The sequence below is a fragment of the Dipteris shenzhenensis genome, chromosome 26 (assembly GCF_047967505.1).
Source record: "Dipteris shenzhenensis isolate YYH24624 ecotype China chromosome 26, Dip_SZ_1.0, whole genome shotgun sequence".
Classification (NCBI taxonomy): Eukaryota; Viridiplantae; Streptophyta; class Polypodiopsida; order Gleicheniales; family Dipteridaceae; genus Dipteris; species Dipteris shenzhenensis.
In genome coordinates this window covers 52,536,422-52,562,112 of record NC_141621.1, presented here as the reverse complement: position 1 = coordinate 52,562,112, position 25,691 = coordinate 52,536,422, and the positions used below count along the sequence as shown (strand labels likewise).

The following is a 25,691-nucleotide window of genomic DNA, read 5'->3' as shown; positions in this document are numbered from 1 at the left end:
CGTGCGCTTGATATACTATTTCAACTTACCAAAATTTTTTGGATAGCTCTCTTGTAATATAAAGCACTCAAAGTTTTCACTTTTTTTTAAAAAAAAGTGTGTATAATCATCTCAAAGATAAGGTCCCTCTGTCAACAAGTCTTTTTATGGCGCGTCCTATTGGGGGTTCTTCCATCTAGACAACTTTTATCATGCAGACGTATTGCTCCGACTATTTATCGTCGATGTTTGGCTCCAAGGGAGTCTATCTCATATTTTTTGACACTACCTCGAGACACGTGACTTCTTGGGCATCCTTTGGTAGAGATTGCGATTGGGATTTCCTCATGCTTCATTTGAGAAGCTTTTTTGGCTTTTTGCGATATATCCTCACTGGCTGAATTTTGAGTTGTTCTTTACCTTCGTTCGCTACTTGCCACTCTGGACTCTGGAAAGATAGAAACCATAGAGTCTTTGGTGATCCTCTGTTTTCTCCTTTTATTTTCTTTCGTCATTCTTTGCAGCAATCACTCTTTGATTGTCTACAAACTCACTACAGAGTCTATGATGTATATCTATCCTACACGAAGATTTTCTCTTAATGTACTTTTTCACCTTCCCAATTTTGGGATAACTTCTTTGTAATATAAAGGATTCAAAGTTTTCACCCCAAAAAAAAAGTGTAATCATATCAATCGTGTTATTCATGAATTCAAGGAATACACAATAGCAAACTGTAGAGAATGCTTTTTCCATTGTTTCGATCAAGTTGTGACTGTTGTGAAATCATTGGAAGAGTGAGTTTATTTCTCTTGAAAGAGTGACATTGGTGAGCAGTAAGAAATTCTTTCCTCTTTATTAAGATATGTGAACTCTTTTAAGTTTTCCATTTTGATTCGCTGCTTTTGTTTTCCCTCAATTTCGATTTTGTTTGTAGGTACAAACCAAATATTCAAGAATTTGGTGGTCCTTATCTAGGGTGTTGTTGAGCAAATAACTCTAGGATTTTATACAAATGATAATAACAAGTAATTTGAGCATTACGACTTTGTTCGAAGAAGTATTAGTCAAACTTGTTTATGTATCTTGCAGGGTAATAACTTATACTTGATACATGTTGAAAACCATTGACAAGACCTTCTAGACTATTCTCTTGAGGGTGGTTGTACTTAGACCAACTTGCAACATCGAGGAGCATTCTTGTAATAGCATTGTCTTGTAACAAAAATTGTGTGTCCGTAAAGTTGGATCATGTCCAAGTTTCATTTATATTTGCAAGGGCAAAAGCCTTTCAATCAGCTTCTAGATGAACAATAGGAAGTACGAAATAAAACCCCAGATGAATAACGGGACAGACCGCATACCCAAATTCAATATTTTAAAGGAACATATTCTACTTTTGAAAGGAAGTCATAACCTTGAAAACGTGGAGATTATCTCATTGTTGTTACACATCATTCGGTCATGAGGATCATCTAAATTAGGGTTCCAGCCACAAAGCATATCTGCAACCATATTTAGCCTATCTTGGCCCCATATTAGTGATACTTTTTTCCCATCTGGATCAAGCACCTGAAATGTTGGTGCTCCACAAGCACCTATTAATAAAGCCTGTAGATCCAAAAACTTAATTCAATTTCTTTCCCATTTATACACTGATATTTAGTAAGCTTTACTTCACCAAGCACCTGAAATGTTGGTGCTCCACAAGCACCTATTAATAAAGCTTGTAGATCCAAAAACTTAATTCAATTTCTTTCCCATTTATACACTGATATTTAGTAAGCTTTACTTCACCTTGTTAAGGAGAATCCAATGCTTTCCTTGTAATTGTTGTTATTAAAGCAGATACCTCAAATCCAAACTCACACAAAGGGCATATGAAGAGCAATTGAAAGCCATCCATAAAGACGATATTTCCCAAAGGGAATAGTATAATATGCTATCTCCTTCCTCTCACTTGTGAAGAAAGAAAGAAATTAAAGTTCGAGCTTCCATTGCCTAGCGCTTCAATATCGGCTAGTCCTTCTTGAGAAACGGCTTCCACCCGAGGCAAGATGCGAAAAGTTTGCAATCTTTTAACGGTCGACCGAAAGGCGACGGCACTAGAACAAAAGCACAAAATATGATCCAAGCGACACCAGCAACATTGCAAAGCACCTGCGGGAAGCTTGCTGCGATGCCTTGAAGCTGAAAATCGCTAGGGATGGTGAAGCGAGGAGCGTACAATGATAACATTTAATGGGTTAAAGTGCTGGTGTTTGTGTAGGACTTGGAAGAGTACAAAAAGGCTCACAGATGATGGAGCAAGTGCCAAAAAGCAAGTCCCACGAGGCCAAAAGCACCAGGAAGATGGCACCATTAAGGAGGGCCCCACTGATCCTAAAAGATAAAAAAGATGCCCCAAGGTTGGCTAAAAGCAAGAAAGCTCAGCTTTTGTTCAAGTACCTTTAGAAAAGTAGGTCTAGCTTTTTGCTAGGCCAAGTCCATAAACGAAGAGCCTCAGTGATCCTAGATTCATTCAAGAGTTGTACTCAACCTAATGCTCTTTTATGAGCCAATTGCACAAAGTTTATTCTATTGCAATAAAGACCTTCAAAGGGTCCAGCCCTTATTTCTAGGCCCTAGTGTGTGTGTTCTCTTTTCTTTCTCTTCCTCTCTCGTTTCCCATCAGATGAAGCTATCAGATGCTATTTTTCTCTGTTATTTGTGAAATTCGATATCTATCTTGGTGATTATCTGCTGCAAATTTAGGATCCACGCTGCGTTTCTACCAGAAATGATTTGTTTTTAGGGTTTTTGAGCTGATTATCAATTCGTTTTAGGGATTCAAGGCTGATTACCAGTTTGTTTTAGGGTTTCTAGTTTGATTACATAGTCAAATACTAGATGGAACTAGCTATGTCATTTGAAAATTCAAGCCTTGAGAATATTTTTAAGGCTAAGAAGCTTAGATAACATGCCTAATGTGGAAGAAAAGTCGAGCAGCACTTGGACCTATCCTATATGGAAGCTCACAATGAATATTTTTATTCATAGGAAGAGCTTGTGGAAGATTGTTGAAGGCACATCCACGAAGTGACTCACAGATGCCAAGAAAATAAAAGAATGGATTGGAAAAGATGGACAAGCATTGTCTAGATTCTTCCTCATCACTAGAGACCTCAGAAGGATAGCTTTGAGGTTAATAATGCAGAAAGAGTATTGTCAGCTCAAGGGAATGGTCCATTTTTTGAGGACGAGAGGGAGAATCACTCTCCACTGATCTCACCAAGCTTGAGAAGATCCTCGAGAAATTGTTAGCTATCGGTGAGAAGATGGAGGGATACTTTGAATTCTTTGGCATCATCATACAAAAACTGTCTCTAACTTCAACATCGCAGCCCATGTCAAGATGCCTTCATATCAGGAAATTCTTGGTTTGTTGCACCACAAAGAGCAACTCATGCAACATATGGATGGAGAATGCATCAATTCCCATACCTCTTGTGTGGGAAGAGGGGGTGGTGGCAATACATATGCCAACCATGATGTACAAGGTTCAAGTAGTGGAATTAAGTCTTACAAAAAGGACAGATGCAATTATTGCAAGAAAACGGGACATTATGAGAATGAATGCAAGAAGAAAAAGGTAGAACAAGGTCAAACACAACAAGGTAATGCAGTCCATGACACGTCCAATAATGCAAATCAGCCATTGAACAACAAGCAAAGTCAAAACACATTTTTCCAGCAGAGATCATTGAGCATGATATGCCTTCGGATGGGTAGCCAGCCCTGAAGGGGATATTCAATGACGGCGGCCACAAGTTGTAGCACATGCATTTTGAGATGAGTGTTTTATGTAGCCACTTAATGCACAACCATGTGATGTGTGGATGCATGTATGGAACAACCATTTGATGCTCGAGGGTGAAAAACAATCCACTCATGAGAAGCCACTTTAAATGCAGGTTTTTGACTATCATGGGGATGCCCTTGATGCTTTGTGATAAGGATAAACTATGTCTCATTTTAGCAGATAAGAGTGGCCTACAATCACCCATTTATGATTAATAGACTAGACGCTAGCAAGCAAGTTACAAATACCTACAAGTTGAAAACCAAAGATTATGGAAAAATTCTTTTTTGCAAAAAAGAGACTTAAGAAAGAAACTCGCTAGAGCAAGCTCTATGCAACATGCTAAGCATGTAATAAAAAACACCTTAGAAGAATGAGGTAGAAAGAAACCAAGGATGAGGCTGAAAATGCCAACTCAACCCTGTAGAAGTCTCAGCAAGGAAGGGAGATCTCTCCAATCCCTGAGAAAAGTAACTGTCCTGGAGGAGGCTGCTCGAGAGGATCCCTGCATGGTCGCCCATATGGCCATCAGAGTGTGTACCATATCTGTCCAAGTACTGACCAAGATCTGAGAAGGATGAACTTAAGAACCCTCCATAGCCTCAATGCATCTGGCTCTCCAAATGTGCCATGCTGCAATGCTAGCTAAAACCTCCCATGGAGAGTCAACCGAGGAGTGAGCAACCCTAAAGAAGTGGCCGGAACATCCTCTAAAGAGCACGACTCCACAAGGTGTCGTCAGATGTGTAGAGCCCAAGACGAGTCATGTCTCTCGAAGAATACCTAGGGCCCTGAAAGAGTGAGCCAAGCCACTGATCCCCAGGTCATATAGAAGGGGAGGCGAACAAAAGTGCTGAAAAGTCTTGCAATCCCCTTCCATACGATTCTCGCCTGTCTGCAATCCCAAAGGCAGTGTTGTACTGTCTCCGAAGCAGAAAGGCAATGAGGGCAAGTAGGGTCAGCCCCAAACCTGGATCTCCAATGATTCACTGCTATCCCACCATGAATAGAAAGCCAAAAGAAGAGAGTGATTTTTCTAATCCGGTGGGATTTCCAAAGCCTCAGTCAAAAAATTTTCTACAAATCTGCAGAAATCTAATAATTCTCCCAATGGGGAGCTCTGGTGGGCCTCCAACCTCTACAACTGAGCTGGAATTTCCTCGCATTATTGACTGTGTAATGAAAGAAGGGGATGCCCTTCTCTCGGTGCCCTTCATCTATCCACTCCCATTCCCCAGGGTCCCACTACAAAAACTTAATTGGGACACCTCCATAGAGCCACAGCCTCCATGAGCCTAGGGCAATGAGTAGCGGGTCAGGATCCAAGTACCACTGTGAAAGAGAGCCATGCTCCATGAAGCCCGCTATCTTGACTGGCTGAAACGGTACCTCCAACAATATATCGTCTGTGGACTTGGACAGCCTGCCCCCCGAAGAAACATCAAAGACTAGGGCATCCTCATGTGTGTTACGTAAAGCAATCACTTGCAAAGGAATGCCCGATCTAAAAAATGCCCCCATCCATGTGGAACAAGTAATAGGCATGTCATCTGTGTCCACCCAATCCAAGGGCAAGGCTGCATCAATCTGTTGAACTCTCCCTGCACTCCCTCTGAGATTATGAACCACCTGGGCCTGCCGGTTTGCAAGAAGCCTCCTGAAGGCTTTCCATGCTCCCACAGTAGATGCAGGGCCCCTCTCCCATCTAGGCCACTGCATGTAAAGAGAAGCTCCAAGTGGTCTGCCATACTCATCCAAAATACTGTCGTTCCACATGATAGGCTGTCTTTCAATCTCTTCATGGGTGGACGGGGGGATCCTACGAAGAGTACTCCTGAAGCTCGCCCATGCTTTCAGGATAGCAACCATAAGAGGGGAAGGAGGAGATCTGAGGTGGACTGTGGTGGAAACCCATTTGGTACTCTGTATGCTTTTTTGCTCCATGGTACCTCCTGCAGACATTGTGTGCATGTACATGCAGGGGAGATAACCATTGGAAGGTCTTTTTGTATCCCTTTTGTTTACCTTACACCCATGGGAACCCTTGCTAGCTTGAGATCCTAGCCATTGATAGATCCATGACCACCATGAGATGGCATGAGACACCTTGTGCTAGCTGTATCCTTGACATAGCCTGAAGCATTCCCTTGAGGGGGGGTTTGTTGGGATATATCAAGGTGTATGCCTCAGGCACACCTTGGTTTCTATCTGTGAGTGCTAGAGGCACAGTTAGGTGCCCATAAGCACAGTTAGGTGGTGATAAGCCACATAGGATGATTGAGAGAATCTAGGAGCATATTGAGGAGATGATCGTGGAGCTCTGAAGTCATCAGTGATGTCAGTGAGCATGTAAGAGGTGCCTACATAAGGACCTCACTCTTCTTCATTCTATAAGCAAGTTTTCTGAGTTTGTGTTCACTCCGTGCTTTCTTTTCAGTTAACCAACAGGTATGAGATGAATGAGACCATCTGTAAGTGAGTCAGGCATCTCACCAAAGTCCCACACGCCCTGCAGGGCTGATGTAATGTGATCACCAATCTGCTCCCAAAAAGTAATAAAGAAGGAAGGGGTAAGTCCATCTGAACCTGGGCACTTGCCCTTGTGAAGGGCAAGTAATGCAGTCTTGAATTCTGCATTGGTGAAAGGTGCATCAAGAGAAACATACATCTCATCCTTCACCAATACAGGGATACACTGCCAAATAACCTCTCTGGCATCATCTATGGCCTGTGTGCCCGGATCTACAGTAAAAAGGGATGCGAAAAAATCCGAAGCTACACGCATGACGGCAACAGGATCTGACTGTAACACCCCGTCTGAGTCAACAAGCTGCGAGACACTATCTCTACTATGTCTGGGCCCATGAGTAGAGAAAAAGTGTTTGTTGACCCTGCCACCCATCTGAATCCAAAAGGATTTCCTTGCATGAAAGGCATACTCTGCTCTCTGATCCAACAATATCTGTATATGAGCCCTTGTTGCAACAAGGCGCTCCTGAATCCAAGCATATGTAGGCCTCTTCTGCTCTTCCCTCTGAAGGGACGCTAACTACTTGCGTACACCATTCTCACGTCTCTTGGAATCAACGATTGTATGATAATAGTCACTAATTCCAGATAAGGCTGCAGCTACCTGAGATGGGCGGACAACCCCACCTTGTAAGTGAGAAACCCAAATCTGTAAAATATCCTCCGTGAGGCTCTCCTCTGCATAAAAAGCATCCGGAATCCTGACACTGGCAGAGCGTCCTCTCCGATGAGGCTCAAGAATCTGCAACACCATTGAAAAATGATCTGAGGTGGTAACCCCAGTAGAAATGCATACAGATCCGCCTGTGTCAAGTGCCCAATCGTCTACATAAAATCTGTCAATACGTGCATGGATGGGCATGTGTACTCTCCTGTTTGACCAAGAGTACAGGAGTGACTGTGGCATAACATGAAAGGCATCATCAAACCAAGTGTCCCTGCCATTGTACTGAAAGAGAAAGGCATCCCAGGCTGCCCTCTCCAAAGAATGAATTCCACCCTGTCTGCCTCCCTTTTTGTCAGATGGCAATTCAACCATGTTGAAATCGCCACCAATGATCCAAGAATCTGCAATGGGGGCCCAAGATAGTAACTCCTTCCAAAAGGAGACTCGAACCCCTCTGTTGTTGGGGGCATACAGATTGAGGAGACCAATCTTATGTCCTCCAATCAAAATAATGATCCATTGAGCTCTAGAGGGGGAGATAATACCATGACCAGCAACAAAGGGTAGAATAGAAGGAGAGACCGATATGCAAGTACCTCCCCTTGTGCCCATAGCAGGCGACCAGAAGGTATGTCCTGAAAGAAGTTTGCCAGACTTAGAGTAATCTCTGGCATCCAGCTTATGTTCCTGGATAAAAAGGATATCAATAGCACCTCCAGTGACACCTGGATGAAGCTGATTCCGGATCAGCTGCCTACGGCGACGGTGTGGAACTCCGCCTAGGCCCTGTATGTTCCAGCTGACTATCCTCATCGACAAGAGGATGCTGGGTGGAAAGGCTTACTTAACCTAGTAGAGGAGACAAGCTTCCCCTCGGCCGAAACACTCCTGCTTAGGGCAGGAAACTCAACAGGTGAAAGGATCCCCACACCTGCTGAGGGGGAGGCCCTATCAAAAAGAATCCCAATGACCGGGACCCCTAAGGTGGAGGGCAAAATTCTAGCGTTGGCTTCACATGAAACATGGTGAAGTATCGAAAAATGTCAAATATTTGTTAGGGCTAAAAAAAGAACCGGCTTTTGGTTTCATCCTCACATGATGGTGGAATGATATTCTTTTCACAAACCTAAAATGCACAATGAGGGATTTATTTGCGAAGGTTGTTCGCTCACGCAATTGTTATGTAGACCTTTATACATTTAAGGGCAAAGTGATGAAGCCGAAACATGCATGTCCTACATTGCCTCAAATCAGTCCGGCAATCGTGAAGAGACTACCTCCTGCTTTTGAGCTGGTGTGACAACCCCCCAATCAATGCTCTGATTTATTATCCGGGTTGTTAGCAGGGTTACCTGTCATTTAGGAGACTCCTGCCTTTCAACGCCCGATCCAAGATACCTGCAAGGTTATTTGTTATTTGTGCTTGATTGCATTTTATATCCCGGAAGGGATTGAGGTTTGGGCAGAATTTTTGGGGCAGATTTATTGCTATTTCAAAGCAACTGCTGTTAGTGAATGCCATTGCAGTGATTGCATAGCAGTATGTGGTCTTTCAATTGCCCATTTGCTGCCTTTCCCTTTGTAGGTACACTTGCCTTCATTCTTGAGCCTGCAATCATGTCTCTCAATGAGAATTTTGGTAGCATGACTAAAGTAGATAAGTTGGATGGACCCAACTATGCTTTGTGGTCATTTACACTAAAAAATATCTTGGTTGGAAAAGGCTTATGGGACATTGTGAATGGTGATGACGCTAGACCTGTTGGATCTAGCACGAGTATATCTTCCATGCCTAGCACTACCACTCAATCTTCTACTACCGCTCTCACGGAGGATTAGAAGAGGTTTGATCGCAGGGATGCCCAAGCGTTGTCTTTGATTGCATTGTCAGTGAAGACACACAGTAATTCCACTATCAAGCCTTGCAAGACTTCAAAGGCAGCTTAAGATAGAGTAAAAAGTATGTGGAATGTGAATGAAGCAAGAAGCATCACTTTGAATAAGAAGATCAATAACTTGTCCATGCAAGAAGGTCAAACTATTTCAGCTCATATTGCAAAGATTACTGACATTCGGGATGAGCTCGTAGCTACTGATGAGGATATAGAAGACAAGAAATCAGTCTCTATCACCCTCAACAGTCTAGCACCCTCATATGATACGTTTGTTACTTCCTTGATTATTATGCTCAGGGCTGCCCCACTCAGTTTTGAGGAGTTAGTTGGCTTGCTCTTACAGGAAGAAATGCATACTTCCAATTCAGCCCGTTCACGTGAGCAAGCACTTGCCACTCATGGATAGGGTAAATTTCAGAAAAAGACCAGCCATGCTTATCAGCCCAAGAAGGAGGGGAATGCAAACACAAATGCAGGGAATGCAGATAAAGGTGCAAAGGTGAAGAAAGGCAAATGCAATTATTGCAAGAAACCTGGTCATTACATTGCAGAGTGCCAGAATAGAATTGCCAATGAGAAAAAGAGGCAAGGCACAAGTAGTAATTGTGTGGCACCAGCTGAAAATGCCAATGCTTCACCATCTCATGCAAACTTTGCACAAGAGGGAAAGGATTATGTGTTTGCTGCATTTCAGGACAGCTTTGGTGCCAGGGGGGATTTACTTGCACACGATGCTTCTCTTGCTTCATATGGGGATTCTTCATTTGCTGCCATATATACTTGGTATCTAGATAGTGGTGCATCGAAGCACATGTCTCACAGGAAAGAGTGGTTTGAAGAAATCAAACCTGTTCATGGCAGACAGGTTACTTATGCCAATGATGCCACTCAGGACATCACATGAGTGAGAGATGTTCCCATCCTTTTGGATTCACGAAAGAAAAAGTATATCCGTGATGTCTGGTATGTTCCTGACTTCAGGAAAAATCTTGTTTCCATTTCATCCATGGCTCATGATCAGCACATGCTTGTGGAATTCCAAGATGATCAATGCAAAATCAAGGATCCAAAGAAAGGGTATGAGATTGTGGCTATCGGTTCTTATGAGGCCAGCATGGGTCTTTACAAGCTTGATGCTCAGCCCTATAATCAGCATGCTATGGTTGTCTCTTCTTCTACTCCAGGTGATGTATGGCATGCCAGGTTTGGTCATGCACATCACAGAGCTTTGGCATATTTGCATAAACATAACATGGTTGAAGGATTGCCAAAATTACAACAGCTCGCTCAAGAGGTGTGTGAAGCTTGAACTCTTGGAAAGTTGCATCGCCTACCGTTCCAAAAGGATGGTCCACGTTCAATAAGAGCACGAAGGATCTTGCAGATTGTGCATAGTAATGTTTGTGGACCAATGAATGTCACAACCCATAGAGAGTATCGGTATTTTGTAACATTCATTGATGATATTCTAGGTTCACTTGGCTCTTTCTCATGAACAGCAAATCTGAATTCTGACAATGGGGGAGAGTATACTTCATATGCTTTTGAGGGATACTTGAAAGAGCATGGGATAAAGCATCACAAAACAGTGCCATACATGCCTCAGCATAATCTGATTGCAAAGAGAAAGAGCTGGACTCTCATGGAGATGACACGGTGTATGATGAAATTTAAAAGAATGTCAAAGGCATCTTGGGGTAAAGTAACTCCAAGCTAAGGTCTAACCCCCTGGGCTGGGCGATGGAGTTCAGCCCATCCAGGAGTGGGGAGAAAGCGATGGAGAGGAGAGGAGAGGAGAGGAGAGGAGAGGAGAGCCCTGATACTTCCACCTTAAGGATGGTTTTCTAATGATGCTTGGAAGACTTTGTTTCACAAAGCACCTTAGGCCGAAAGTTTTAACAGAGAGTCATGCCCCACTATATGCAGGACACACAGGCATTGATGCCACAGTAAAAAAAGTGGAGCATGCCCCACCATATGCAAGACACAAAGGCCTTGATGCCATAGTAAAAGCAGTGGAGCATTTCTTTTATTGGCCAGCTTTGAGAAAAGATGTTGAGGCATATGTGAAAGCATGCATCAATTGTAGGAAAGTGAAATATGACAGGTAAAAGGTACTTGGATTGCCACATGATGGGATCTGGACAATCATATGCAGATTCAACAAGCAAGCCCACTTCATTCTAGTCACGAAGAAGATTTCAGCGGATCAGATGGCGAATATATTCTTGCATAATATTTTCAAGTATCATGGAATGCCTTAATCCATTTTTATTCCATAACAGATTTTGGCACATAAGGAAAGAAAGATCAGAGGTAGAGTTTCCCATCGTTATCTAGTGAAATTCAGAAATTATTCAGCACTAGATGCGAAGTGGATGGAGGAAGGTGAACAAGCAGATTCACCTACGGTATTGCAGCTCTACCTGGATGCATTTCATCTCGAGCCGACTGCAGTTGAGGCTCGTTTAGGCTCAGCAGAGCAACGGTCATGAGCATTGCCGAATGCTCAAAAGGGGGTAGCACCTCCACTTTCTCAGGACAAACAGCTCACATATCTAGAGGTCACTTGGTGACACCGCCGATCTCACCCAAGGTATTGATTGCTGACAGTATTTCTACCATGAGACCTCTATAATGAGTGTGCTAGTCACCCCACACAAGTGATGCATTGATACATGGATGGACTCGTGCACTCTTCTAGACCATATTATCATTGTCAGTTGTATATTGCAAATGATACCCAGTCTGGTATGAGCTATTCATGCTTTTATCATTGTTGTTTATTTGCTGTAATTTTCAGCAGCAAACCAAATAGTTTATTGTCTCAAGAGGGGACTATGTCACGGGGACGTGATTTTTGTTGTGCAAATAAAACCGTGGACACTGTAAACCCCTAAGGTTTGATGTAAGGAGTAGGGTCTAATCCCTAGGTGCACCCACTAGGCCCAAATGCTAGGGCCAAGGCAAGGTTTAGAGGAGTCAAAGTTGGGCCCATGGCATGTCTTGACCTTTTCTCTCTAACTTGGAATTCTCTCTAGCCTTGGACTTTGGAGCATGTTACGTGATCACGTACAGATTTTTCTTCCTTGCACCCCGTGAGCACCTTCACGCAATCCGAGGTTGTACGGAAATTTCATTGCACATTAATTGGCCATAGGTCATGTATTATTTGATGTACAGAGTAGTACTTCACGCATTTCTATGCATTTGTTTGCTGTACGGACTGTTGCGCGTATTCTTAGGTAGTTTTGTCAAGCTGGTATGCACGTTTCCCAAGACCCCTTGGCTGATTGTACGGCTCACTTGGCACACAATTCAAGTAGCAATACGTTGATTGTACGACTCCTTTGCATGCACCCCGAGACAGGTTGCTAATGTACGAAATTCCTTCTACAACCCGTGATCTTCTCCACGCTGAATCCTCCTGCTCTCACTCATTCCAAACCCATTCTCTCTCTCTCTCCTAGTTGTCCATTTTTCCTGCTAGCCCTTGCTCTGTGGATATGCTGCCCTCTGGAGGTGTACTCTTCTTCATTCGATCGTGACTGAGGGTCAACTGTGCACTGCTCGGGCCCTAGACAAGGGATAGATGCGATGGTGGAGCTCGTCCCTCTTCCAAGGACAATGGCTACATTCGTTCTAAACCCTCATTTGGTCTATATGTTGTCATTTTTGAAGTTTGTCCTTGCTCTTTTGTTGTTTGAAGTTCTCCCTTGGCCATTCGGGTTGTGGATAGTCACCCAGATACAAAGGGTGTGCCTAGATTGGAGCTAGAGGGACAATGTTGTGGATTTCTTCCTGTTTTAAGGTCATGTGTGCAATTTGAAATCTGTGCTGTTGCAATGTGCCATGAGAGGGTGGAAATTGGATTGTGGGATTGCCAAACCCTCTAGAGCAAGCTGGATGCCTTGTGGAAGGCATTGACAGCCTCAGTTGAACACAGACAGTGGGTAATGCCTTAGTCTTGCCTTGGCAGTTGGTTCTAGTGTGTACTGAATTGGATGCATTTTGAAGCCAAGAATTGGCTTGGACAGTGGAATTTCCAATGAAGCAGAGTGCAAGGGGTGAGCCCTAGTTGTCAAAGCATTTTCCATTGCTAGACGAATTAAATAAATACCGAAAGGGGTGCCAAAGCATTTGGGGCCAATTGGTGTCTCTCGTGTATTGCGTTTGAGCCAAGGCACTCTAGCCTCCCTTCTGGTGTGTTTGAAGTTGTTTTCTCATGGTTATTGTCTAAAGGAAGTGGCTGGAAACGTTGTATTGTGGCTGTAATTGATGTGGATGCTCTGTTAGTAATAGTGCATTGCCCTTTAGATTGCTAGAGGCTAGTTTCAAATCTTCTTGGGCTTTATTGATTCGACGCCACTTAGTTGAGTTATGCTCTCTAGATGATGTTCCTGCCTCACAATTTAGAGCTGTGCAAGCCTCTCTGGACTCTTCATGGGCATCTATCAGCAGTTTTTGCTCTTTCTCTCTAGGACTGCTAACTGAATTCTGAGACCATGGGTAGTGGGATGGATTGGTGGAAGGTACTGAGAGAAGAGGCTCCCCTTCTTTGGCTACACATTCAATAATGGCAGGAAATTTCAGCTCAGCCTTAGAGGCTGGAAACCCACTAGAGCTCCTCATTGTTGGGGCAACTTTAAAATTTTTGCTGACCTGCAAAGATCCTTTTGGAAGAGACTCTAGAAATCCCTCAGGAATAGAAAAATCCATCTTTTGTTTTGGCTTTCTATTCACGAATAGATTGAATTGAACCACCTCCTTGCCTCTCTGTTGAGGAGTCTATTCAAAATTGTGTATGGGACTGTAGATAGGCGAGGACAACCTTGAGGTGGATTGCTAGTCTATTAAGCACTTCCCCCCCCTTCTTCATGACCTAGGGCTCAGTGGCTTGGCTCTCTTTTACAGGGCCTCAGGTCTTTTATGTGAGGCATGAATCTTCTTGGGCTCTTTCAGTTCGACGACATCTAGTTGAGTCATGCTCTCTGGATGATGTTCTCACCTCTCCTTACAGACCTGCACATGCCTTGGTGGATACTTCTTGGGAGATTATGGCAGAGCATTGTAGCATTGAGAGCGAGATGCACAATGGCTTTGGATGGCTCCCAGATCCACCCTTCACACACATTGGCAGTATATGGACAGATATTGTACACACTTGATGGCCATTTGGGTGAGCATGCAACGGTCTTCCCGACCAACTTCTGCCAACAAGATTGTTTTTCTTAAAAGTGCACTTGCTCTTCGTTTTTCTAAGAGTCCTTTGTAGGGTTGAGGTGGCACTTTCAGCCTCAAACTTGGATTTTTTCTAGCTCTCGTAAATGAGCACGTTATTTTCCCTCTAATGGTGTTTGGTTTCTCATGCCTGGCATGATGTATTTCTACCATGAGCTTTGGTCTTGGTGTTACTTTCATACTCAATAGAAGCCTTTTCCTTGAAAAAAAAATAGTACAACAAACTATAAAGACATATTGATGCCCAATCACTATGAATTATTGTATATAAAACTTCACAAGAACACAATTACTTCAATGAAGCATGAATATAAGCTTGATCTTAAAGTGAAGTCCAGGCATATCAAGGTAGCATCTATAAATATATTGAGCATAGAACCTTTTAAAATGTTTGTGCTCACCTCAGCTGTGAGCTCCCTAAGACATTGTTTTGCCTCTACCTTGTTAGCTTCCTCCAACAACCTCTCAGCATCAAATCCTGCCCCTTCAAGCACCTATATGCAATGATCAAAGAAAGACAAACCTTACTATTCCGAACAAATAACCCTATGTGGTTAGGAATGCCATTCACTTTTAACATTACTCTAGGAGGTATCATTTTCATAATTGATGAATGAAATAAGGATGTTGATTTCCATTTTAATACACATAAGGCTTCTAAGGCTTTTGACATCAACATAGAAATATTTGGAATAACCATGGACACCATGGTGTGCATATGATACTCTTTATAATTGTCCTCAATCTATCCTTGAACTCTAGTTTAACGATGCTTTGCATCAGCATTTGCATGGGATATCGAATCCCCCATAGCATCTACCTTTCTAGGGGTATACAATGATTACAATCATTTGGATAGCGTATGTAGGTTTATTCCTGCTGAACCTGAATGGTCTACAAGGGGCTACATGTCCAACCAAGTGTATGGTCCCACTTCTGCCTCCTGGCCAATAAACATGTCCACATTCTGCAAAATATTGGAATGGGGATAGAGGATCTATATGTCACAAGCTATTACATGGCAACCATCTCATTTATCCCCATCATGTGTGGGATATCTAACGTGCTACATGTTATGAAGGCTTCAGTCCTCATTGTAGTACTAATTTATACCTCAGCACTCATTGTAGAACTTATTTATACCTACGGGATAGAAGTTATGCTTTCCAACAATCCCTCCCTTCAAGGTAGAGCATTACATTCATATATGGTTATGCCACTACATTCTAGTATATTGCCCTTAGAGCAAGAATACGATTACCCAAGACATGGTTCCCCACCAATTTGAGGTAGACGCTGTCAATGTGCTATACCGATTGCAAAACACATGAGCCCATCACCACCCATAGTCTGGCAATTACAAGAGGAACCATGGGGAGACACTTCCACATCTACGGTGTATAATAATTATGTTTCATTGTCTTTCTAATCACCACATTTGCCGGCAAGTCCTCTAGGCACATATGTTCTCTACGTTCAAAACCTCACGTATCAAAGTTCACAAGTCTACCACAAGGTGAATTCCCAAGCAAACAACTTCTCTAAATACAACGAAAAAGTCCACAAGGGGCCACTTGTCCAACTGACTATGGGGGTCCTCACAGTTCACCTCTTGGCCATTGAATTAGTCTGCATTCCCATAATTGGCCAAGGAAATAGATGACCTTTATGCCATACGTCATTATATGTACAAATTTTTGAGCTTGCCTAGACTTGAAAAAGGAGTCTTAAAGGTACAAAATATGACCTAGGATGTGGTGTATAGTGCCACCCCATGACGTGCCAGAGGGATCTATAATGCTGTCCCAATCCAAACTGCCTGACTGCCTCAAGAAAAGATAACACCATACCCGCATCATCAAGCATATCACCCACAAGGGATAATCCTTTGGACCAAATAAAATATGAAAGATAGAGCTGCTACATGGCTAAGGGATTTATAAACACTTCCGACCAATGGAAGCACTTTGCACACAAAGACTTTCATGTAAAGCATCATGCCTTTCCATATAAGATGAGAAAGTATGTGCTTCCAGTCAAAAAGCATACAATTGACAAAAGGACAACCCTTAACCCTCCCATAGATATGCCCTAGCAGAAAATCTCATTGAGTGGACTGCTAGTAACAAAAAGCATCTGTGGATAAATGCGAAATCAAGTGACACATCATGTACATCCATGACTGGTCACCTTGCATGAATGCTCATAAGTCATTTTGTACATATGGGGGGAAGAGTCGATAATCATTTCTTCTCTACTCATGGCATGAGGCATGGTAGAGAAATTGTTTCTCAGCTTATTGACTCAGACAGGGTGCTACAATATGATTCCGGATGCCGTCCTACGCATAGCTACAGATTTCTATGCATCCCTCGTTTCAGCAGATCTTGACACACCTGTCGGAGATGATGCTAGAGCTTGAGTGTGGCGGTGTATTCCCATCATTGGTGAATGCAGAGCTGAGAATCTCACTTGATGCACCTTCCACCAACCAGAAATTTAGGACTGCACTTCTTGCCCTCCCTAAGGGCAAGTGCTAGGGCTCAGATGGGTTGATACCCCCGTTCCTTGGGGACCCTATTACCTCAACCCTACAAGTCTCTCAATGGAGGCCAATTACTCTTTTGGGCACTTTCTATAGAATTTTGGCCAAAGCTATTAGTTTGAGTTTGCAGCCCATCTTTCTAGACCTCATCCGATGGTATGTAGATGGGCTTTGTTCATGGCAAAAGCATCTTTGATAATGTATTCTTATTTTGGGAGGCTTCACATTGGGCTATGCAAAGTGGCCACATGTTTGCTATTCTAATCTTGGATTTGATTTTGAGAAATCTTACAACACAATAGATTGGGGTCAGAGGGTACTCTTGTACGCTTTGGATTCTCAAATGCTTGGATTAGAGCGGTTTCCTCCTTGTATAGATCAGCCCACAATCAGATGCTTATTGGAGTAGAAATCGGAGAGAGAGGTTTCAGATTTCTTGATCAGTTTGCCAGGGATGTCCTCTTGCCCCTATCCTATTTTTATTTGTGGTTGAAGCAATGAGCTGATTTTTGAGATCTTGGGAAGATGTTATCGACAAAGAATTCCCCTAAGATAGGATGAGAGCTCTTGGATGGTGACTTGGCTGATGATACTGCTGTTTTTTGGATGCCACTCCTCAGAACCTCACTTCTTGCAAGGCAGCCTTGATTCATTTTATTCAACAACAAGTGCACATATTGATTGGAATAAATCCAAGAGCTTTTGGATTAGTGACTAGGACATCAATTTCTCTTATGTGCTAGAATATGCATCTGAATATTCGGAATATTCAATCAGCCTGCATCTTTGGTGAGCACAGATGATCCATAGAAAGTAATCTGAGAGCTTTACGTCCATGATGAGATTACCAAAAAAGCTCCATAATAGTGGACATGAAAGAAGCGATATCTTGCTTAGCGAACATCATCAAAGGCAAATAAAACTGCACATAGGCCACCCAAATTGTTTGGACAATGTAAAAACAGATATGTAAAGGTCAAGTAGTGTTGTACCTTGGACCTCGGTCACAAACTCCCACCAAGAGTCACACTAAGGTCACACCTTGTTCACACCTGGGTCACACCCATCATGGTCACATCATGATCACCTGAGCAGCTTGCCAAGATGGTTAGACCTTGGTCACCCCTGGTCGCACCATGTTCACATCTTGGTCACTTTGGAGCAACCGGTACAGGACTTGGACATGGCTGGAGCAGTACATGACTTGGACATGATTGGAGCAGTGCATGACTTGGACATGACTGAAACAATACATGATTGTAACAGTTTTTCAACAATAGGGCTCTCTTCTCCGTTCACCACCAAGCCATGGCTTCTGGAGTCTTCCTCGCCTTCTTGCTTGATGAGGCTCTCTCTAGAAATCCCCCTGAACCCAATACTTGCCAAGTGGCCTCATGCCTTGGTGCCAGGTGTCCCATAAGGGACTTTACCACTCTAGCCCTCTCATAGAGCCCATTTGCACCTTTTCATTAACGTCTAGGCCTAGGCGTAACCCTAGACCCAAACCCTCTAGGACTCATAGTCTGCAAGCATCGTTGAGCCCTCTGGTTTCCCGCCTGACCATAATCACACCACACGGTTCTAGGATTATGGCTGATGTTACATTCCCTTCCCCTTAAGAATGGTTAACGTCCTCGAAAAAAAAATTGGGAAACCTCCTCTAGAGATTGCTCTAGAGATTGCTTACCCTTTCCCACGTTGAACTCTCTTTAAATCTATCTTTCCACTTAACCAGACATTCTTGCTATATTATATGTCGTGTTCTTTTTTCTCGTCTATCTAAAATTCTTTCTAATTCATGTGGTAAAGATGCAGGTTCAATGACTTCAACTAGGACTTCATTTCCAATGAGATTATCATCTCCTAGTTTTCTTTTTAGCTAACATGAAAAACTGAATGTACCCTACATCCCCTAGGTAAGGCTAATTTGTAAGCAAGTTCTCCAATTCTCTCAAGTATTGTGAATGGTCCACAATAGCTAGGAGACAACTTCGGACATTTACCTATCTTTAGAGATTCTGAAGATTCAGGTACCTTGAGGTAGACTTTCTCATTTACTTCAAACTCCAACCTTCTACGGTGGGGGTTTGCATAACTTCGCGCTCTATCCTGAGCTCTTCTTATGCTATATTTAGCTAACTTAGGCATTTGATTCATATCTTCAAGAAAGTCTTTGGCTGCTTGAACCTTCTCTTTTTCGAGTCCCACTGCCATTGGGGCTCTTGGTTGAAATCCATACATCACCATGAATGGACTAAAACCTGTAGCCAAATGTTTGGCACTGTTATATACAAATTCCAATATGGGCAAATATTATTCCCAATTAGTTTGCAGTTTACTTACATATACTCAGAGCATATCTTCAATGATCTAATTGACCCTTTCAGTTTGACCATCACTCTGTGGATGATCCGCGGTGCTCATATTCAAAGAAGTTTCCAATGTCATATAGCCCTCCAAAAATGGCTTTTAAATTTGCTATCCCGGTTTCTAACAATACCAGCTGGTAGCCTATACAATCTATAAATATGCTCCACAAATAGCCTAGCTAATTCTGAAGTTTTAACATCTTCATTGACAGGAATAAAATGAGCCATCTTGGTCAACCGATCAACAATTACCTACTCTAGTTGTGCCCCCTCTATGTCCTAGGTAATCCCACAATAAAATCCAAGGAGGTGCTCTTCCATTTGCCAGATGGAATCTCCAATGGGTGTAGGAGACCTCCTACCTTAAGGCGTTCATCCTTATGCTAGGGAGTCGGAAAGAAGATGAACATCATGGAAAAAAGTGTGGGAACCAAATGGCAAAATGTTCCATTGAGTTGAGAGGAAGTTCTCTCTTTTATAGAATGGGAGAGGGGGTGACCTAGATCATAGGAACCTCTCCTACATCAAAGGAAATCATTCCCTACATCATAGGGACTCATAAATCAAAGGCACCTCCCCATGTGGAGACCTTTGTATTACATCATCACTTATGTCAGAGACTATGACACACACACATTAGGACAAACCCTTGATCACACAATTCCCAACATACCCCCCCTCAAGGGTTTGTCTATTGCTATGTCAAGGATACATCTAAGCACATAGTTTCACAAGCCATCTCATGGTGGTCAAGGATAAATCTATGGCTAGGATCTCATGCTAGCAAAGGTGCCCAAGGGTCAAGATTTACAAAAATGGGATAGTCCTCCCCAAATGGTTATCTCTCTTGCATGTACAATCTTAGGCCTTTGTGTGGACCTAGTTTCTCATGTCTGCAAGAGGTACCATGGAGGCAAACACATATCACATGGCCTACATCATATGGTGACTAGAGGTGATTAACAAAAGACAAAACACAAAACACAAAACATCTACAATTCTTTTTGGAGTACTACTTCAGGCAGAGAACCTAAAAATTGACTAAGTGATGATTTAAAAAACTCAAAAGATAAAGTCTTTATTTTCTTCTACCACAAGGTTTGTGACTTCATTTGTTGATGGAGTTCTCTCTTCAACTAGATTTGTCATGCTTTTCTTCTTCTCATTGCAAAACTTCTCTGAATGATTGTTCTTGCCACAATAAGATCAAGGATTGATCTTTTTCAAGATGATTGGTCTTTCCACAATGCTTACATGCAATGTACTTGCTCTTTGATCTAAACTTCACTACAAGTGCTTGTGTGTGCTCTTCACCCTTTCTTAAAATATTCTCTCTCTCTTTCTCTTGTAGAGCACTGATGATGTCCTCTAGTGTGGGTTGGGAAAGATTCTTTGAGGTAGTCACAACATAATTGTAGTCTTGAGGCATACTCTTCCAGAGCACAACCATAGCATCATCTTCACTAACTCTAGAGTTATTTGAGGCCAATTGTGTCGTAAGACTCCTCAAAGTATTAACATGATCTGCAATAGTGTCTCCACCATCTTAAGTTCAAAGAACTTAATCTTCAAATTCAACTTAGAAGTATGAGAACTAGCACCAAATAACACATCTAACTTATGTCAGGCTTCAAAAGGGAATTCCAAATCAGAAATGTCATGCACAAAATTATCTCCCAATCCTAAAGCAATGAGTGCATAAGCCTTCTCTAGTCTTTTAGCATATCCAAGTGTAGTTGAAGAAGAGTCACTTGCCTTCCCTTTAGCTTTGGTTGTGGTGGATTCTCCTTGAGATGATTGGTTTCCTAGCTTGACCAAGTCCCACAAATTCTTTTTCACAAGCACAAATTTGATTTGCATTTACCAAGTGTGAAAACCTTGGCCATTGAACTTATCTATCTTATAGGTGGCCATTGAGAGAGTCTTACCTTTATAATCAGGCGATGTCTACTCTCTTACAAATGATCAATATTTCTAAACAAATACGTCTCCCTCACCATACAAATGCAAGTTATTTGCTATGTACTCAAAAAATCCCAATTTCTTGGCATAAAAATATCCAATAGGCTTTTCCCAAAGTCTCTTACAAGGAGTTTTCTTTACCTTGATCTTTTCCCTTCTTGTTGACTTGGACTTCTTCACATAGTTCTCATTAGAAGAACCACAAGTGCTAGTCATGGTTACAACTCAAATGCGCATCAACAATCATAGTGCATTTGTATCATCTTCAAATCCAGGAAGATAGTCACAATGAAAATTTACTAAAAGAGAGTATTTGAACCAAACTACCAACATTAACTAAGAGAAGTGACTAACTTTGGAAGTGTATTGTCACTTTAGAATCCTCAAAACAGATTATTACTTGCTTCACACATCAAACATAAAAAAACTGTCAAAATGCCTTGCAGACTACTAGCTCAACTTGGAGGCTTGAATTCACACAACTAGAGAAGAGATTGAAAGGTCTTTCTATGCAAAAGTAAAGCAGAATACCCAAGTAAGTCTAGCATAGAGCTTAGGCAGAATTATGCGCTAGGAGAAATGCACCTTCCTCGACTGGTCCTTATGTAAATTCTCCTCGCTCTAGCAACAAGCTTTGGTCCTCAAACTTGGACACAAGATAGCTTATAGTATCGCCCACCCGTGACTCAGAGGAATTAGAGCATAGTTGAGGCAATGGACAGAATTATGTGACAAATTGGCGAGCAGAGAAATTGTCGGTACAGGCGACAGAAGCCAAATATCGAGAAACGTTTTGAGCCAGAGGTGCGCCCCAAGTGGAGGATACTTCAGCTCAGAGGGATCTGGGAATGGTCACGTAATGGCGGAGAATAGAGCTAAGTAAAATATGATGGAAAAGGAGGCAGAAATGAAGAAGAAGGTGATGAAGTGGCATATTGAAGCTAGAATGGTCTAGGGACTCAAGGAGACTCCGATACCACATGTTGGGGAGTGGGAAAGAAGATGAACATCATGGAGAAGAGTGTGGGAACCAAATGGCAAAATGTTCCATTGAGTTGAGAGGAAGTCCTCTCTTTTATAGAATGGGAGAGAGGGTGGCCTAGATCATAGGCACCTCTCCTACATCAAAGGAAATCATTCCCTACATCATAGGGACTCCTAAATCAAAGGAAACCTTACCTATTCCAGGCCAAAAGAATTGACTTTTCAGAAGCGCATGTCTTCTGAATTTCCACGTGTCCAACGCTCGAACTATCATAACATCCAAAAAGAATTTGGTGCCTAATGTCATTATTATCTGGGACACATACTCTACCCTTGTAGAGCAGGTGGCCATCCTCAATACTATATTTTTTCCACTTGAGTCCTTTATCACCAACCTCTGGTGTGTCACCATTTCCATGTGACTCCTCAGTGAAGCCTCTTGATTAGTTGGATCCCTATTTCTAATTGCTTTCCATATTTCAGATAAGTGAGGATCAAACTCAAATTTCCCTTTTAAGAACTCTAGGAATTCATTCTGAAATTGAGTAAAACTCAATTCATTAACAATTAGCATTCGGCTAAGAGAGTCTGCTACCACATTGAACTTCCCCTTCCGATATGTCAATTGTATATCAAATTCTTGCATTAATTCAGCCCATCTAGCTTTTCTACCTTTAAGCTCTCGCGGATTGCAATTCCACTTAATGCTCTCTTGATCAAAGATGATCTCGAATTTGACACCATACAAATAGTGCCTCCACTTCTTCAAAGCATACACTATAGCATACAATTCCTTCTCATACGCCAAGTAATCCTGTTGGCACGGTCTAACTTCTTGCTTTCAAAAGCCAATCGTTGACCCTTTTGTAAAAGTACCTCGCCAACAGCAAAATCATTGGCATCTCAACCACGAATGGTTCATTGGGATCCACTACCTCTAAGACAGGAGCTGCTACTATAGCTACTTTTTTAATTTTTCAAAACTTCTCCTTTGAGGTTCATCCCATATGAAGGTGCTTCCCTTCCCCTTAAGCTGGTTCCTTATCGGAACAACAATCTTAGCGTAATCTTGGATGAATCTCCTATAGAATCTGGACATATTTAAGAATATATGTAATTCTTCTATGTCTGTAGGATGTGGCCATTCCAATATGGCCCTTACCTTTTCAGGGTCCATACGAACCCCTTCTTGGGATATTATATGTCCCAAGTATTTCACTTCTTTTACAAAGAATTCATATTTGGATTCTTTAGCAAAGAGTGAATTATCTCTAAGTAGCTGGAACACTTTTCGCAAATGTTCCAAATACTTTTTTCTGATTTTACTATATATAAGGATATCATTTAAAAATACTACAACAAATTTCCCTACATGTGGCCTTAAGACACTATTCAGTGTCATGAAAGTTTCTGGAGCATTTGTTAATCCAAATGGCATTACTTTAAATTGATAATGGCCATGCCTAGTACGAAATCCCTAATTCGTACTTAGTGATATCCTTACCTTAAATCAATTTTAATAAAATATTTTTCTCCTTGCAATTGATCAAAGAGCTCATCAATGCGAGGCATAGGAAACTTATCTTTTATGTTGATTTAATTAATGCTCGGTAATCTATGCATAAGCGCATAGTATCATCCTTTTTCTTTACGAGTAAAATTGGTGTAGACCAAGGCGAGCTACTTGGGGTTTAATATGGCCCTTCCTAAGATATTCAATTTATTGTCTTTCGGACTAAGCCTATATGGGGGTTTACCAAAACATCATCTAGTGTTGGATGTCGTAAAGCTTCTCATCTCTGTCATTGTTGGTGTCGTTGATGCTCTCTTAAAGCACTTTGTGTGCTGCTTGCAAACTACCCAAGTGCTTTAAACCCTAGCTTCATTGAAGCTTTGCCTTGCTTCTTGCTAATTTCACATATGCCTCCTTTGCAACACGTAAAGGCATTTACCTCAGATATGAAATATGGCTCCGAATTCTCCTCTGCCTGAATGCACAAGATCTCCTCCTAGTCTAAGGCCTACGGGGGATCCCTCTAGGGGTTCCAGTACCCACAATCATATTGTGTGTGTGTTGCATGCTAGAAGACTTCTCACAAGGTGTGCTCTAATGCCATAAAATAAAATAGAGATGAAGGCTCACTAGAATGTGATACCCTTCACAGAAATACCAGAAGTAGAATCTCATGATGCACACATTGGATTACTCCAACCAGGGGCCTTAACCTAGGACGTAAGGTAAAACTACCACTTTTCTTGACCGTGAATAATTGTAAATCCAAATCCCTCCAAGGGTGAGTCAATGAACTTGGATTTCATCGCCCGTGTTTTTTACCATTCCTACACACCATTGGTCAAAGTTATTAGAAGTGATGCACAAACAATCGAGGGGCTATTTTGAACAAAATACCTCTTCAAATAGTTGCTTCGTTTGATGAAGTAACTTTCCAACAGATACAAAATAGTTTTCTAGTGGGCTTAGGAAGTGAGGTGTTAAAGCTGGATCATTACTCTTAATCAGAGGTAAACTTTGAGGACTTAGTGCATAAGCAAAGGGAAGCTGAAATTTGACCGTATTCAATGCAACGGAACCCCATGTTGGGTGGGATGATCAAAAGAATGGACTAATTTATATCCTAATGTAAAAAAAGAGGAGAGCTTCAAGGGTCGTTTCAGACAAGATGGCACCCAAAGGGAGTTACCCTCCACGGGGAAGCACACAATATCACACTACGCCATCTCTTGCTTACTTCCTAATTGAGATCGAGGATGAGGTTATCATGACCCAAGGGTCGGGAAATAAACCGTCTATAAGAGGAATTGAGAGACTCCATAGCACACCAAGTGCAAAGCCATCCCATTAGCAGTAGTGATGAAGATACAAAGGATCAGTTCACCCGCTGGCTGAACGCTGATCAATGTTTTGAGTGCTCTACCCCATCGAGTGGGCTACATTAGAATCCCAAAAGAAAGTTGATAAGAATCACCCAACTAACCACACACTGAGTTCTTGGTGATATATTGGTTGTATTTATCAATGTTGAGATATACATTATTTTTTGTCCAATGATTTGCCACAACGTTGCATTATTTCATAATTCCATGTTCATTATTTTACTGATTTCCCAAGTAAAAGTTTTAACTTTTTATATTTAAAACACATTTTCCGCTTGGAAAGTTTGATATTCTGTGTATTTCTTTGATAGTTTACAACTACTTGGATTGCCCTTGGATAACGCCAACACCTAGATTAGTTAATTCCACTTGTATTGGACGTGGGAATTGTGGCATGCATGTGATTGGTTAGCCATCAATATGGCTAATCGCCATGGATTTGGTGGTCAATTGCATCACTTTAGTGATGACAACAAGAACATTGTGCGGTTGGATAACCCATTGTTTGAGAAATCCATTGGGATTAACCATGAAATGAAAACCGAGACTTTGTGGTTGCTCAGCCGGCTCCTTGTCCTCAGGCAAAGTGAGGTCTGATTGTTGAAGCATGCTAGCATGGAAGATCCTTTGGCTAGATTCCAAGGAGTCACCCACCAAATCACGAATCCATTCAAATGCTTCTTGCTTCCTCACAAAGAAAGGAAAATGAGGGAAGGGAAGGAGAGAAGCAAGCTTAAGGGGGGCAGCTGAAAGACCAGAAGAAGGGAATAGAGGACTGCAAGAA

General features: G+C 42.0%; 1 protein-coding gene across 5 annotated transcripts in view; it reads right to left on the bottom strand.

Annotated features, from left to right (window-relative positions):
* Positions 1-1,074: 1,074 nt before the first annotated feature.
* LOC147885262 (uncharacterized) overlaps positions 1,075-25,691 on the bottom strand; it is a 123,802-nt gene continuing 99,185 nt past the window's right edge. For 4 of the 5 annotated variants that reach the window (XM_087397654.1, XM_087397657.1, XM_087397658.1 and 1 more), the window contains exons 12-13: positions 14,554-14,646; positions 1,075-1,590 (exon numbers count right to left, since the gene is read on the bottom strand). In XM_087397654.1, the coding sequence (XP_087253780.1) occupies positions 1,390-1,590; positions 14,554-14,646 (294 nt within the window). In that variant the 3' untranslated portion in view covers positions 1,075-1,389. The remainder of the gene's footprint in view (positions 1,591-14,553; positions 14,647-25,691) is intronic. The other variant, XM_087397655.1, reaches the window with a different exon arrangement.